Source organism: Podarcis cretensis (genome assembly GCF_951804945.1).
Source record: "Podarcis cretensis genome assembly, chromosome: 5".
Classification (NCBI taxonomy): Eukaryota; Metazoa; Chordata; class Lepidosauria; order Squamata; family Lacertidae; genus Podarcis; species Podarcis cretensis.
In genome coordinates this window covers 65539496-65552256 of record NC_137174.1, presented here as the reverse complement: position 1 = coordinate 65552256, position 12761 = coordinate 65539496, and the positions used below count along the sequence as shown (strand labels likewise).

Below are 12761 nucleotides of genomic sequence, written 5' to 3'. Positions count from 1 at the left end.
CCCACAATAATCACTCTCCTCCCTTGAGGGATGAACAGCCACTACAGATTTGACAGCCACAACAGGAAGCGCTTCATTATTGCCTGGCACCACTTTAAATTATTATTCTTTTCAGCAGAGGCAGCTCTTTGATGCCACTGGGTGTCAGTGGCGCGTATGTGCAAATCCTATTTTGTTGTTGGCAAATACCCATCTATCCAAGAGAAAAGCCTTTGCAACATTCCTCTGGGTAAAGGGGTCCTCTCTTAGGCACTGATATGGAAATTTCTCTTCTAAGGAAAGGGAATGACTGCAGGGTTCCTAGGGCGTAGACTCAGGGGGAATTCCTGGTGCTCTAGTCTGGTCCGTAGACCTGAGTCATGTAAGTCTTTCCAAAAGGATTTTATTTTTTTAAAGAAAAAAACCAAGCACCACGTAGAGGATGCCAAGATGTGTTCACGTATTGATGGCCTCAGGAGCTCAAATAATTGGGTCTCCCATGAAAACAATACATTCCGTAATTCTCAGGTTCAGCAGGGAGTTTTTCTTTCTAAATCACAGCCTCAAGGCTCAGCATGATGCAGCTGCACACGCAGGTTAAGAGAGCAAGAATCAGAGCGCAGGGTGGAGCGGACGTGAAGATTCAGGCAGCAACCAAGCAAGCCTGACAAACAGCTGTCAGCAGGGATAACTGCAGCCATGGGCTCCAACATAAACAAAGCCACATTACAAGCAGGGAGCTGCCTTGCTGACCCTTCAGCCCTATTGATTCCTAAGGGTTAAAATAGACAATGCTTCAGCTCCAGATCTATGCCCTAAGTGCAGGTGGCTTTCCGAACACGAACTGCCAAGCATGGCGGGGGGTGGTGGTGGTGGTGGAGGGATTTGGAAGAGGAGTCTAGCTTTGAGGGTGGAGGACTTGATGCCAGCAATTTGCTTTAGGAAAAAAACTCCTAGTCAAAGCATATCTGTCTGCACTGGAATTTGTGCATGGTTGGGGACTGAACTTAATGGGCATAGATGCGGAGCTAACGTAACACGTAACGTGGCCTCAGTTTTGCATCTGCTCTGCACTGCTGGGAGTTGATTTTCCTCACATCAGGTTTTTTGCACCTTCCGGGAGATAAACTATACAGGTGGGTTACCTGCTGCGGAGGAAGTTATTGTCGTAGTACGTGCAAGATCCGCTCTTGTTGCACTGTTTCCTCCACCAGATGCATGAGGAGTCGATGAGGAATCCAAAGAGGGCAGGAGCTGGCAGCCAGGCTTCAAAAGAAAGAATAAGGGTGAGGACCAAAAGGGTCCATTGCAGACAAAGCATCTCTCCACTGCATATCTCACAGTTAGCTCTGGCTAGTATATTATTATTATTATTATTATTATTATTATTATTATTATTATTATTATTATTTCTATACCACCCTTCATCTGAGGACCGCAGGGTGGTTTGCAACATAAAAACACAAAAATACATAACACTGTAACACACACACACACACACACACACACACAGTTTATTATTTTTAAAAATATTTTTATCAATTCTAAATAATAACAAACATCATATAAACTTAAACATTGAAAAGAAAAGTTTAATACAACTGTAACATTTCCCATACTTTTTATACAATCAATACAACATCGAAATATGGGATTTTCAACTCCCTTTTCTTCCCTACCCACTCCATGGTTTCATTATTTTCATTATTAATTCATGCATGTACAAATTAAAATTTCCATCTATTCGTATCTAATTCTATCTTTCGTTAAAATATTGCAAATGTTATTTAGAATCCTGCTGACGTATCAACTTGTATACAATACTTTGATATATATGCAGTAAATGTTTCCCATTCATTCCCCCCCCCCAGTTTAAAAGGTCATAGATTGCCCCATTGAACACAGCAGGATTTACTTCTGACTGTTCCTATTTATTAGTATTGCAGGTCCTGGCAGACACTCACCTAGCAATCTCATCAACAGGAACTGGACTCCAATGGCAAATGACTTTTCATCAGGATTCACCACCCTGAGTAGGATAAAAACACAGTATGTGAGATACTTTTGGCTCAAAAGCTAGATGGTATTGCTCTGGGAGAAAGTTAAGACGCCTGATGACGTTTTGTGGGTTCATGACACAATGGAGCAAGGTTCAAAGTGGCCAGATCTTTCATACAGTAAAGCTGAAAATGTCCTGCCCACTTGCCATAAATCAGATCCTTGTCATGTGGTGGCAGGTAAAACATTCTGAGGGCTAACCTTCCTTATTAAAACATATTCAAACAGGAATGAGGGACTGCAGATTTTCTTCCACTTTAGTGATGTTACGGGCAATTGACTAATATTTTGTGGTTCTGGGACATTTATTCCTTAAAATATTTTTTTTTATACACCGCCCTATACCCACCTAGACCACAACATATAAAATCCTCTTTTTTTGTACCTGTGAGTCACCATTTTATGATGAGAAAGTTGGGGAATATATGAGAACAAATAAATATAAAAGCCTGTGGATCCCCTAAATTACAGGTAAGTCTTTCAGAGGTTATCTTCTAGTGTAATGAAATTTGCTCTGGTCCTAAGTTAGAAATGGATGACTGTTAATTTCAGTTTCTAATTTTTCCAGTCTTGAATTTAATTCATCCAGTTTCCATGTGTCTAATATTTTTTATTTAATCACATGAAAATTCACCCACATTTCTCCTAATATTTGCATTTGCACACAATTTTGCCTAGCACAAGCATTTATTTATTTTTTGCAGCAAAAGAATGGACATTTGTGCATTATTTTCACAGTTACCTGCATTTTCATATGGATTCTTTAGATGGCAAACTGCTCTGCAAAATTCAAAGGTGTGGATTCTGAAGGAGAGCTATCTTTTGGTTTGCATATCGATTCATGCATGATATGTGAATTGGAAGAGTTAATGTGAATTTCTCTCCCCCTCCTCTGCCCTACTGTGCCTACTTACCTTAGCACCATCATGTAGAGCGGGTTGTGACACAGGCAGGCAACCAATGCAGCAAAGGAGATGAGGAAAATAACAGGCAGCAGCAAAGAAGCACAACGGATTGGGCAGGAACCAGTCTTTGCTGAGGACTGGCCATTGCTGGTTTTGATACAGGAGCAGTTTGTGTAGATCTGGTTGGAATAGCAGAGGAGAAAGTCAACTTCATTTCTGGGAATCCATTACGTTCAGGGAGGGACCACAAGGTCCGGTGCTGGAGCAGAGGATCTTTGCAAGCAGAAGGCCACAGGTTTCAATTCCTGATGTCTCCAATTAAAAGGCTTGGGTAGCAGGCAATGTGAAAACCATCTGCCTGGAAAGCCGCTGTCAATCAGAGCAGCAATTTGGTCGTCAGGGGAGTGTGGGAATACGCTTGTGGAAGGAAGGCAGTACTGCACTAATGTGACAGAGAATTCATACAGTGCTTTTAAAAATCAAATGTGTGATTTGAAAACTTGTGATCCAATCCCCTGAGAACAGTTCTCAATACTTTGAATATGGGCACACAGGTAAATGAACAGATGAAAATAAGTACACGTGCTAATACTTGATCCAAATTGGTTCAGCCTAGGTCGCAAGAACAGCAACAACCACAAACATCACGTAGAAAAGGTTTTGACACAGGCAGGTAAGCAATGCAGCAAATGAGACAAGGAACATAAGAGGCTTCCAACAGATGCTCATATTTTGGCTGTGTATGTGACATGCCAATGATATACTGGTGATATTATTAAGAGGGCTCTTTAGGGTGATCTTAAGTATTGGGGTGGACCATCGGGCTTCCTCTTGAAGATGTAGGGCATGAGCCATTATAGGTCAAAACCTGGATTGTGTTTGGAAGACCATGTAATACCACAGCATCTTACTAGTGGAGCAATCAAATGAACCAGTGGTCCATTTACCCACTCTGTTATCAACTTTGAATGGCAGAAGTGCTTCAAATTCTCAGACACAGCTTTTCCCAAGATGCTGCTTTATTGGGGATGTCTGGAATTGAACCTGCGGAGCATGTGTTCTCCAACAGAGCTATGGATTCCCTGCTAAGTCACTATTTTCAACAGGTAGGCCAACTGGAGCCGATACTGAGTATAACTCAATGGCTCAGGAGCCCAAAGCAGAGGTGTCTTATGAACTCAGGTCACATTATCTACTCAACTGCTCTAGCAACACCTCTGTATGTTGAGCACTACAGTGGTACCTTGGTTTGCAACCGCTTTGCATTACAACCATGTCAAACCCGGAAGTGTGTGTCCCTTTTTTTTTATTACAACCCATTTTTGGGGATTACAACCAATTTTGAGGGGTATGCCGCATTGGCGAAAGTGTGCCTTGGGTTACAACCTGTTTTGGTTTACAACTGGACCTCCAGAATGGATTATGGTTGTAAACCAAGGTACCACTGTATTTAGATTTGAGGCCATTAAGATGAGTGGACATTCAGTACTCCAGATCCTCTTACCAGCCCCTGGAGTTTTCCATTGGTAGTACTACATACCTTAACACTGGATGTGGAAGAATTACTTAATAAACCAGTACAACCAGCATGGCAGGGAGAAAGGTACTCCACGCCATCATCTCCACAGACTGGGTGGAAGAGATAGTCTGAGCAGGAGCACATCCTGTTGCATTGAGCCTGTCCTGGGGAACTTGATGTCCTGCCAGAAAAAGAGAGGCAAAATAAAATGAAATTAAAGAAGATGGGTGAAAGACACTTTTTTTTTTTAATGCATTGGGTGATTAACCTTTGTTTTCCAGTCTGTTATTGTTGAGTTCTTGCCACTTGGAAGTCTGGCCTCCTGCCTAGGACTTACCCACCCAAGATATGTCTAAGGTTTTTCAGTGAACTCGGTCGTAATTATTACTCACACACACATGCAGACAAAACACTCACGTACCTGGGTGGGAAAACATTTGATGCCTGGAGGAATCAACCTGAGCTGAGTCTTACCAGTAAAAAGGAAGGAAAAAAAAAACCCCACCATTGAACACCCAAAGCAGAACAAAGATGAAAAAAGCCAGTCAAAAGAAAACGAGAATGAAAACTGGAAACATTCTAGGTGCAAAGTAGGATCCAAGGTCAGTATCACATTGGATGTGTACAATATTGAGAGCCACCATTTAGACAAACCTTGTCCACTTTGACCCCCATCAGCTCTCTGAGACCTCAATTAGAGAAATTCCATAGCCTTGGAAGCCCTGAGAGTCTTATATATGGAAGGTGACCTGGAGTCAGTCTCTTTTAATGTGCCAATAACATTTTCTACCACTCAGCTTCCCCGCTCTCTGAAATACCATGGGGAATAGAAAGAATAGAAAGGAGGAATAAATGATTCAGTGGCAATTGTTGGGGTTTATCAAAGGAAAGTGTGAAGGGGGAAATCTGCGCACTCATGATTTTGCAGTGGATGACTCAAAGTCAGGGATGGTGAATCGGTGTCCCTCCAGATGTTGCTGGACTCCAACTCCCATTATCCCTAATCACTGGTCATGCTAGTTGGGGCTGATGGGAGTTGTGGTCCAGCCATCTTTGGAGGGCCGCAGGTCCCCACCCCTGCACTAAATTCTAATTCCCCACCCCCACCCCACGGTGCTTAATCGAAAGTAGAACATGTTACCTGTCTGGATAAATTTCTGCTATCTTCTCTGTAGAGCAACCCATGAAGAACAGAGGGAGGCAGCAAAGTGTGGAGACGAGGAGCACACTGATGGCAAACCGTGGGATAGCTTTGAGGGAGAAAGCAAAACGCTTCATGACGAGGCCTCCAAACAGCATTCCTAGGGCAGCTGCAGGAAGGTTCACAGATCCTGCAAAAAAGGGGGGCAGGGGTGGAGAGGAAGCAACAGGAGACAGTGGTTCGTAACTGAAAGCAACTTAATTTTTTTAGCAAAAGCATGAAGTCAATCTTACAGCTGGCATAGAACTGTACTCTATTTTGCATGGTGAGGCCAACACAGAGTCACTCCTACTGAGTCCTGGCCACTACACTAGGGGCTGCTCCACATGCAATGGGATTCCTACAAGGGAAGCATCCTCCTTGTGAGGGTCTGCATGAATCTGGCATGTAACGCCTAGTTGCAATGACTTCATGTTTGTAATTCAGAAAAAGTGTACTTGTTCTGGGTAACTCATCATCATCATCATCAAACCTTTTATTGGCATCACATACAAACATCCATAGTAAATCAATACAGAATTACCACCTCCCCAATGTCGCAGAACATTTGTCAAATGAAAAGAGGCAAAACAGTCTAACATTACATCTCTAGGTCTCCAGGGAGATCAGACATCTGCAATGTGTTTCTGCGACAGAAAGCCAAATAAAGATATTTAGCCATTAACTTGGTGAGCTCCTGATCATTCCCCAGTAATAGAAAATGTATGCCCTCCAACTCTGGTTTCCATTTGGGGATGCAGAGTTGATCTAGAAACTGCTGGTGGAGATCAGCATATAGTTTACATTTAAGAACCATATAAGTAAGAGTTTCCAGCAGGTGGTCTTCACATGGGCAAATTCTTTCTCCTCCCACCATTCCTGAGAACCTTCCCCAAAGGAGGTTTGATGGATTTGAATTAAACCTGGCCAGTGAAAATGCCCTTGTTTCTTGAGGGATAAGCAGAAATCCAAGATAACTGTGATTAATTTCATATGCCCAAGAAAGTTGAAAATAAAGAGGGGAACATGTTTTCCTCTGCTGCTGCTGTTAGTTCATGGCGTTCAATGTCCAACAACCTAATTTTTATTATAGCCTTGGCAGATGGTGGGGGCATCGGTCGCAAAAGTTCTGGGTAAATAAGGTCAGCCTCCACTCTAAAGAGATGGAGGACACCTCCTGCTTCCAGCACAGCTTTGTCCCATGTTACAGGCAGGATTCAAGATAGAAGGAGTGTTTCCTTCTAGTTTCAGAATGCTTTTGTTGCGTTTTTTAATTAGGTAACTGTTTGCCCATGCTGCAGGGCCCTCAGCTTGTTTTGAAGGGTGCTAGTTTATCCTGCCTATCTCAAAGGGTCTATCCAAGCAGAGTTTGGCTTCATCTCTTAACTGAGGAAGCTTGTAAGTGTGTAGTATACAGATACATACATACAGAGAGATAAAGAAAAGAAAAGAAAAGAAAAGAAAAGGGAAGCATAGTGAGTTGATTCATAACCAGGATAGACGGAAATGCTTGACCGTTGCCCACACAAACACTGTCCAACTGCAGAAGGCCCCACAGCAACTTCCTTAATTACATTATTTTTGACTCCATGACTCCAACACCCACAAACATTTAGAGCTCTGCCAAACCAAAGTCTGCCCTGACTCCTGAGTAATGTTCATTGCCTGGTGTGGTTAAAGGGCACCCATTCTTTCCATGAGTGGCCCAAGGACTAGAGAGGTAGCCAATGATTGCCTAGTTGCCTTTGACTGCCCTACTCTGTCCTCCTGCAATCAGATTGGACTGCCAGCTGGTATGATACCAAGAAGGACTGGCTGCCAAGCCTTGAGGAACGTAACCTGGCTATAACTTTATTCTGAGAAGGTTTGGGCTGTAATAACTAAACATCATGATTAGTCGAGAGGCATTGCCATTCCCTCACCAATGAGGAAGTTTGCATAGGAAGAGGTGGCACCAAACTGTTTCTCTAGGAACTTGTTGAGGAAGGTGGAGAGGCCAGCAATGACGGAGGAGAAGCTGCACTGAGCCAAAACCAGGAACATGAAGAGCGGATTGAGGAGCAGCCTCAGGAAGCCTTGGGGAAACTCTGAAGGCAAAAACAGGGGAACAAGTCAGTCACAGAGAGGGCTTCACCAGTTGCATGAGCAACAGAGAGCATGCTTTAAAACAACAACAACACTCTTATGATTTCATTTATTTAACACCTTTTTATCATGCTCGTCATTCCATTTAAAATTGTCGTGCTGGTTCAAAATTGATTAGATGCAGCACAAAACACAACAATAAGCCTATAAGTGGAAAATAAAGAGATTCTTAAAACATACATTTTAAAAATACATGGGTGTACAAAAGAGTTTCCGCCTACCACCAAAAGCATTGTGGTGTAGGGTGCCAGGTGAGTCTCTATAGCAGGGATAGAGAACCTGTGGCCTTCCAAATGTTGCTGGACCACACTAGCTGGGACAGATGGGAGTTGTGGTCCACCAGCCACAGGCTCCCCATCCCTGCTTTGTAGGGAACAGCATTCAATAGGATGCCAGTACCTAAGAGGCCCTTTCCTTTGTTGTCACATATCTTACTCTACCATAAATGTTAGTTACACCAAAAAGTCCCGTGGAATTCTATTCCCATTGGGCCAGACTATTAAGGAATGTCAAAGCTGGCTTCTGTTTCTAAAGTCAGTGATGCCTTGGCTGGACTGATTTAGGTTCTTAACTGGCCTTCTGCTAAATGCTTAGGCAAGGGTTACATATCAAAAACAGACTGCGGTGGGTTTACATTAACAATATCTTTTGTAAAAAGAGAGTGCTATCAATGGCTACAAATCATTATGTCTATGGGCTATGTCCCGGTCCAGAGGCTACATGCCTCTGAAATGTCAGTTGCTGGAGAACAACCACATGTCTTGTTTAGGGGCTTCTCAGAGGCAGCTGGCAGGCCACTGCCAAGCGGGAGGCTGGACTAGATAGGGCCTGGGTTTGCTCCAGAAAGGTTCTTTGATTATTCCTTCTTGTAATATGCAGCATGGCTGTATGTAGCTAAACTGATGAGCTTTGCACATAAGCAGCAGAGGCTACAGCCAAGAAGCCTTTCAGGAGAACATCAAAATAACAAAATCATACACAGCTGCTAGCTAAGATAAGGATACAGGTGTGGGTGCTAAGGGATCTTGTATTTCTAAACAGTTCCGTTTTTTGCAGTATAGCCTGAAAGCTGAAAGTTGGAAAGAAAAGCCTTTACTTTTGGTAAATTCTACCAGTGATCCTTCCTCTGCCTTGGCCTTCTCAATCTTCTTCAGGACGTCCACCTCATATTCTGCCTGCTGGGATAGAAGCAAAGAGAATAGGTTTTTTTGTGTGAACAGGAGGGTGATGGTTTGTTTTGTCCTCTGGAAACAAGGCCCTGAGCATGCAGAGAATGCATGAAACAGGATGCAGATCCTGGGAGAAGGCCCAGCAAAAGCAAAAGAGAAATTATTGTGGGGTGTGTGCGTGTTCTTCTCCGAGCATAACAGCGACAGCAAAAAAGACTGAGGCAAGAAACAACAACAACAAAAAAAGACAGGCTCATCTGGAAAAAAACCTGACCTTGCCCACAATACAAATGACATTCCACCTGCTTCCATACAGCTTTCTTTGATTTGGCTATTGCCAAGGCTGAAACCTTTACCCCCATTTTGAACACTGACTTGATGAATACGAAGGGAAGCTATGGCAGAACTTTTGCCTCTTGATTTACAAAGTGTACTTTTTGTACCATAACTCTCTGCTTGGGGTGCCTTCTATGTCCACCTACAGAGAGGGATACTGAAAAAGCTCATCTGTTAGAGAGCATGAGACTCTTAATCTCAGGGTCAGGGGTTCAAACCCCACATTGGGCAAAAGATTCCTGCACTGCAGGGGGTTGGACTAGATGACCCTCGTGGTCCCTTGAACTCTACAGTTCTATGATTAACTGCTCTCCTGCTGCCATGAAGGGTAATAACAGAAAAGGGAAAACACAAACACACACACACACACACACACACACACACACACACACACTATAAAAGCCTTCATATGAGATTAAGATGAGGATGCATATTTCTCCCCTCTTACTGTATTTCAAAGTAAGGAAAGGAGTCAGAGCTATACTGAATATGCAAGACAAAGACGAACACTGGGATGCTTGATAGTATTTCCAACATCTTTGTTAATGGCTTTAAACACACACACACACACACACACACACACACACACACGGGGAGTATTTACATGCTGCCTTCCTTGCTATGGAATGGCACCCCTAAACAGAGTTTTTTCATTTCAATAGGTTGCTCATTCTTTAGACACAAGGCAGGCTAGAATAAGGTAATATACCTCTCTGCCCAAATGCTCCAGCCTTGATTGTTTTGAGGTCCACTCTCAGCATATCCCCTGTGTATATACTGTTGGTGAGACAGACATTTAAGGTGTTATGCTTCTATCAACAGCAAGAGGCTCTGCCCAGTGGAATAATGTGATTGCAGTGTACAGATCCTGCACTGGAAGTCATGCAGGCCAAACCCATGCAGGAAGGCTTTTCTTCATAGTGATTATTGTAGCACCTAAAGAGCCCAAATTAATAAATCAGAAAAATGATGTACAGAAAAAAGGGGCCAGGCAAGAGTTACCGAAGAGGCAGGGCAAATAGGAAAATGGTTTAAAATATAAAAATACAGGCCCAATCCAGGACAGGCCTGCCTTCTTCATCTTCCCAGTGGGCCAAAGAGACTTCCCCTCTGGAACAACAGAGGTTCCTCAGAGGAATTTTTCCCTTGCAAGGGTTCACCAATCACTTTGAAAAAGCCCTGCTGCCTCTTGGCTGTGCCCTCAACAGCTGTAGTTGGAAAGGGTTGCCCTTCTCTTCACCACCAGCAGAGACACTTACCCTCCCTTTGAGCATATACCGGGGGAAGAAGAAATAGGGAATGGACGTGAGCACCAAGCAGCCCGAGGCAATGAGGAGTCCTAACCACCAGGCTCCAATCCAGCGCTGGTCTCCTGGGACCAACTGCACATCCTCTGAAAAGAGATGGAGAAATTAAAAAAAGAGCTTCGTGAGTCCACTTCCTGGTACAGTGGTACGTTGGGTTAAGAACCTAATTCATTCTGGAGGTCCGTTCTTAACCTGAAACTTTTCTAAACCTGAGGTACCAATTTAGCTAATGGGGCCTCCCACTGCCACGTGATTTCTGTTCTCATCCTGAAGCAAAGTTCTTAAACCAAGGTACTATTTCTGGGTTAGCAGAGTTTGTAACCTGAAGCGTCTGTAACCTGAAGCATCTGTAACCCAAGAAACGACTGTGTTTAGGTGGTTTGCACTGCACTGTGTTCCCATGGAGTATGAAAGATAGCTCATTCACCCTTGCAGGAAGGGCAACCTGTGGCCCTCCAGATGCTGCTGGACTCCAACTTCCAGCAGCCCCAGCCAGCATGGTCAATGCTCAGGGATGATGAGAGTTGTAGTCCAACAACATCCAAAGGGCCACAGGTTCTCCTCCCCTGACCTAGCACCTCAATTAATAATAATAATAATAATAATAATAATAATAATAATAATAATATATTATTTATACCCCGCCCATCTGGCCGGGCCTCCCCAGCCACTCCGGGCAGCTTCCAACAAAATATTAAAATACAGTAATGCATCAAACATTAAAAGCTTCCCTAAACAGGGCTGCCTTCAGATGTCTTCTAAAAGTCTGGTAGGTAATTGATATCATTCATGTTCTTTTGTTGTTGTTTAGTCGTTTAGTCGTGTCCGACTCTTCGTGACCCCATGGACCAGAGAACGCCAGGCACTCCTGTCCTCCACTGCCCCCCGCAGCTTGGTCAGACTCATGCTGGTAACCTCGAAAACACTATCCAACCATCTCGTCCTCTGTCGCCCCCTTCTCCTTGTGCCCTCCATCTTTCCCAACATCAGGGTCTTCTCCAGGGAGTCTTCTCTTCTCATGAGGTGGCCAAAGTACTGGAGCCTCAGCTTCACAATCTGTCCTTCCAGTGAGCACTCAGGGCTGATTTCCTTCAGAATGGAGAGGTTTGATCTTCTTGCAGTCCACGGGACTCTCAAGAGTCTCCTCCAGCACCATAATTCAAAAGCATCAATTCTTCGGCGATCAGCCTTCTTTATGGTCCAGCTCTCACTTCCATACATCACTACTGGGAAAACCATAGCTTTAACTATACGGACCTTTGTTGGCAAGGTGATGTCTCTACTTCTCCAGATGCTGTCTAGGCCTGTCATTGCCCTTCTCCCAAGAAGCAGGCGTCTTTTAATTTCGTGGCTGCTGTCACCATCTGCAGTGATCATGGAGCCCAAGAAAGTAAAATCTCTCACTGCCTCCATTTCTTCCCCTTCTATTTGCCAGGAGGTGATGGGACCAGTAGCCATGATCTTCGTTTTTTTGATGTTGAGCTTCAGACCATATTTTGCACTCTCCTCTTTCACCCTCAATAAAAGGTTCTTTAATTCCTCCTCACTTTCTGCCATCAAGGTTGTGTCATCTGCATATCTGAGGTTGTTGATATTTCTTCCGGCAATCTTAATTCCGGCTAGGGATTCATCCAGCCCAGCCTTTCGCACGATGAATTCTGCATATAAGTTAAATAAGCAGGGAGACAAAATGCAGCCTTGTCGTACTCCTTTCCCAATTTTGAACCAGTCAGTTGTTCCATATCCAGTTCTAACTGTAGCTTCTTGTCCCACATAGAGATTTCTCAGGAGACAGATGAGGTGATCAGGCACTCCCATTTCTTTAAGAACTTGCCATAGTTTGCCATGGTTGACACAGTCAAAGGCTTTTGCATAGTCAATGAAGCAGAAGTAAATGTCTTTCTGGAACTCTCTAGCTTTCTCCATAATCCAGCGCATGTTTGCAATTTGGTCTCTGGTTCCTCTGCCTCTTCTAAATCCAGCTTGCACTTCTGGGAGTTCTCGGTCCACATACTGCTTGAGCCTTCCTTGTAGAATTTTAAGCATAACCTTGCTAGCGTGAGAAATTAGTGCAATTGTGCGATAGTTGGAGCATTCTTTGGCACTGCCCTTCTTTGGGATTGGGATGTAGACTGATCTTCTCCAATCTTCTGGCCACTGCTG

At 43.7% G+C, this 12761-nt stretch overlaps 2 protein-coding genes across 3 annotated transcripts in view; both read right to left on the bottom strand.

Moving 5' to 3' along the window:
* WDR53 (WD repeat domain 53) overlaps positions 1-12761 on the bottom strand; it is a 374347-nt gene that overhangs the window by 290183 nt on the left and 71403 nt on the right. The gene's annotated exons all lie outside the window — the stretch shown is intronic.
* The window catches only part of SLCO2A1 (solute carrier organic anion transporter family member 2A1), a 61067-nt gene that overhangs the window by 1533 nt on the left and 46773 nt on the right, over positions 1-12761 (bottom strand). The window contains exons 6-13 of one of the 2 annotated variants that reach the window (XM_079977275.1): positions 10551-10684; positions 8883-8964; positions 7564-7728; positions 5603-5792; positions 4483-4642; positions 2952-3121; positions 1944-2008; positions 1125-1245 (exon numbers count right to left, since the gene is read on the bottom strand). In XM_079977275.1, the coding sequence (XP_079833401.1) occupies positions 1125-1245; positions 1944-2008; positions 2952-3121; positions 4483-4642; positions 5603-5792; positions 7564-7728; positions 8883-8964; positions 10551-10684 (1087 nt within the window). The remainder of the gene's footprint in view (positions 1-1124; positions 1246-1943; positions 2009-2951; positions 3122-4482; positions 4643-5602; positions 5793-7563; positions 7729-8882; positions 8965-10550; positions 10685-12761) is intronic. The other variant, XM_079977276.1, reaches the window with a different exon arrangement.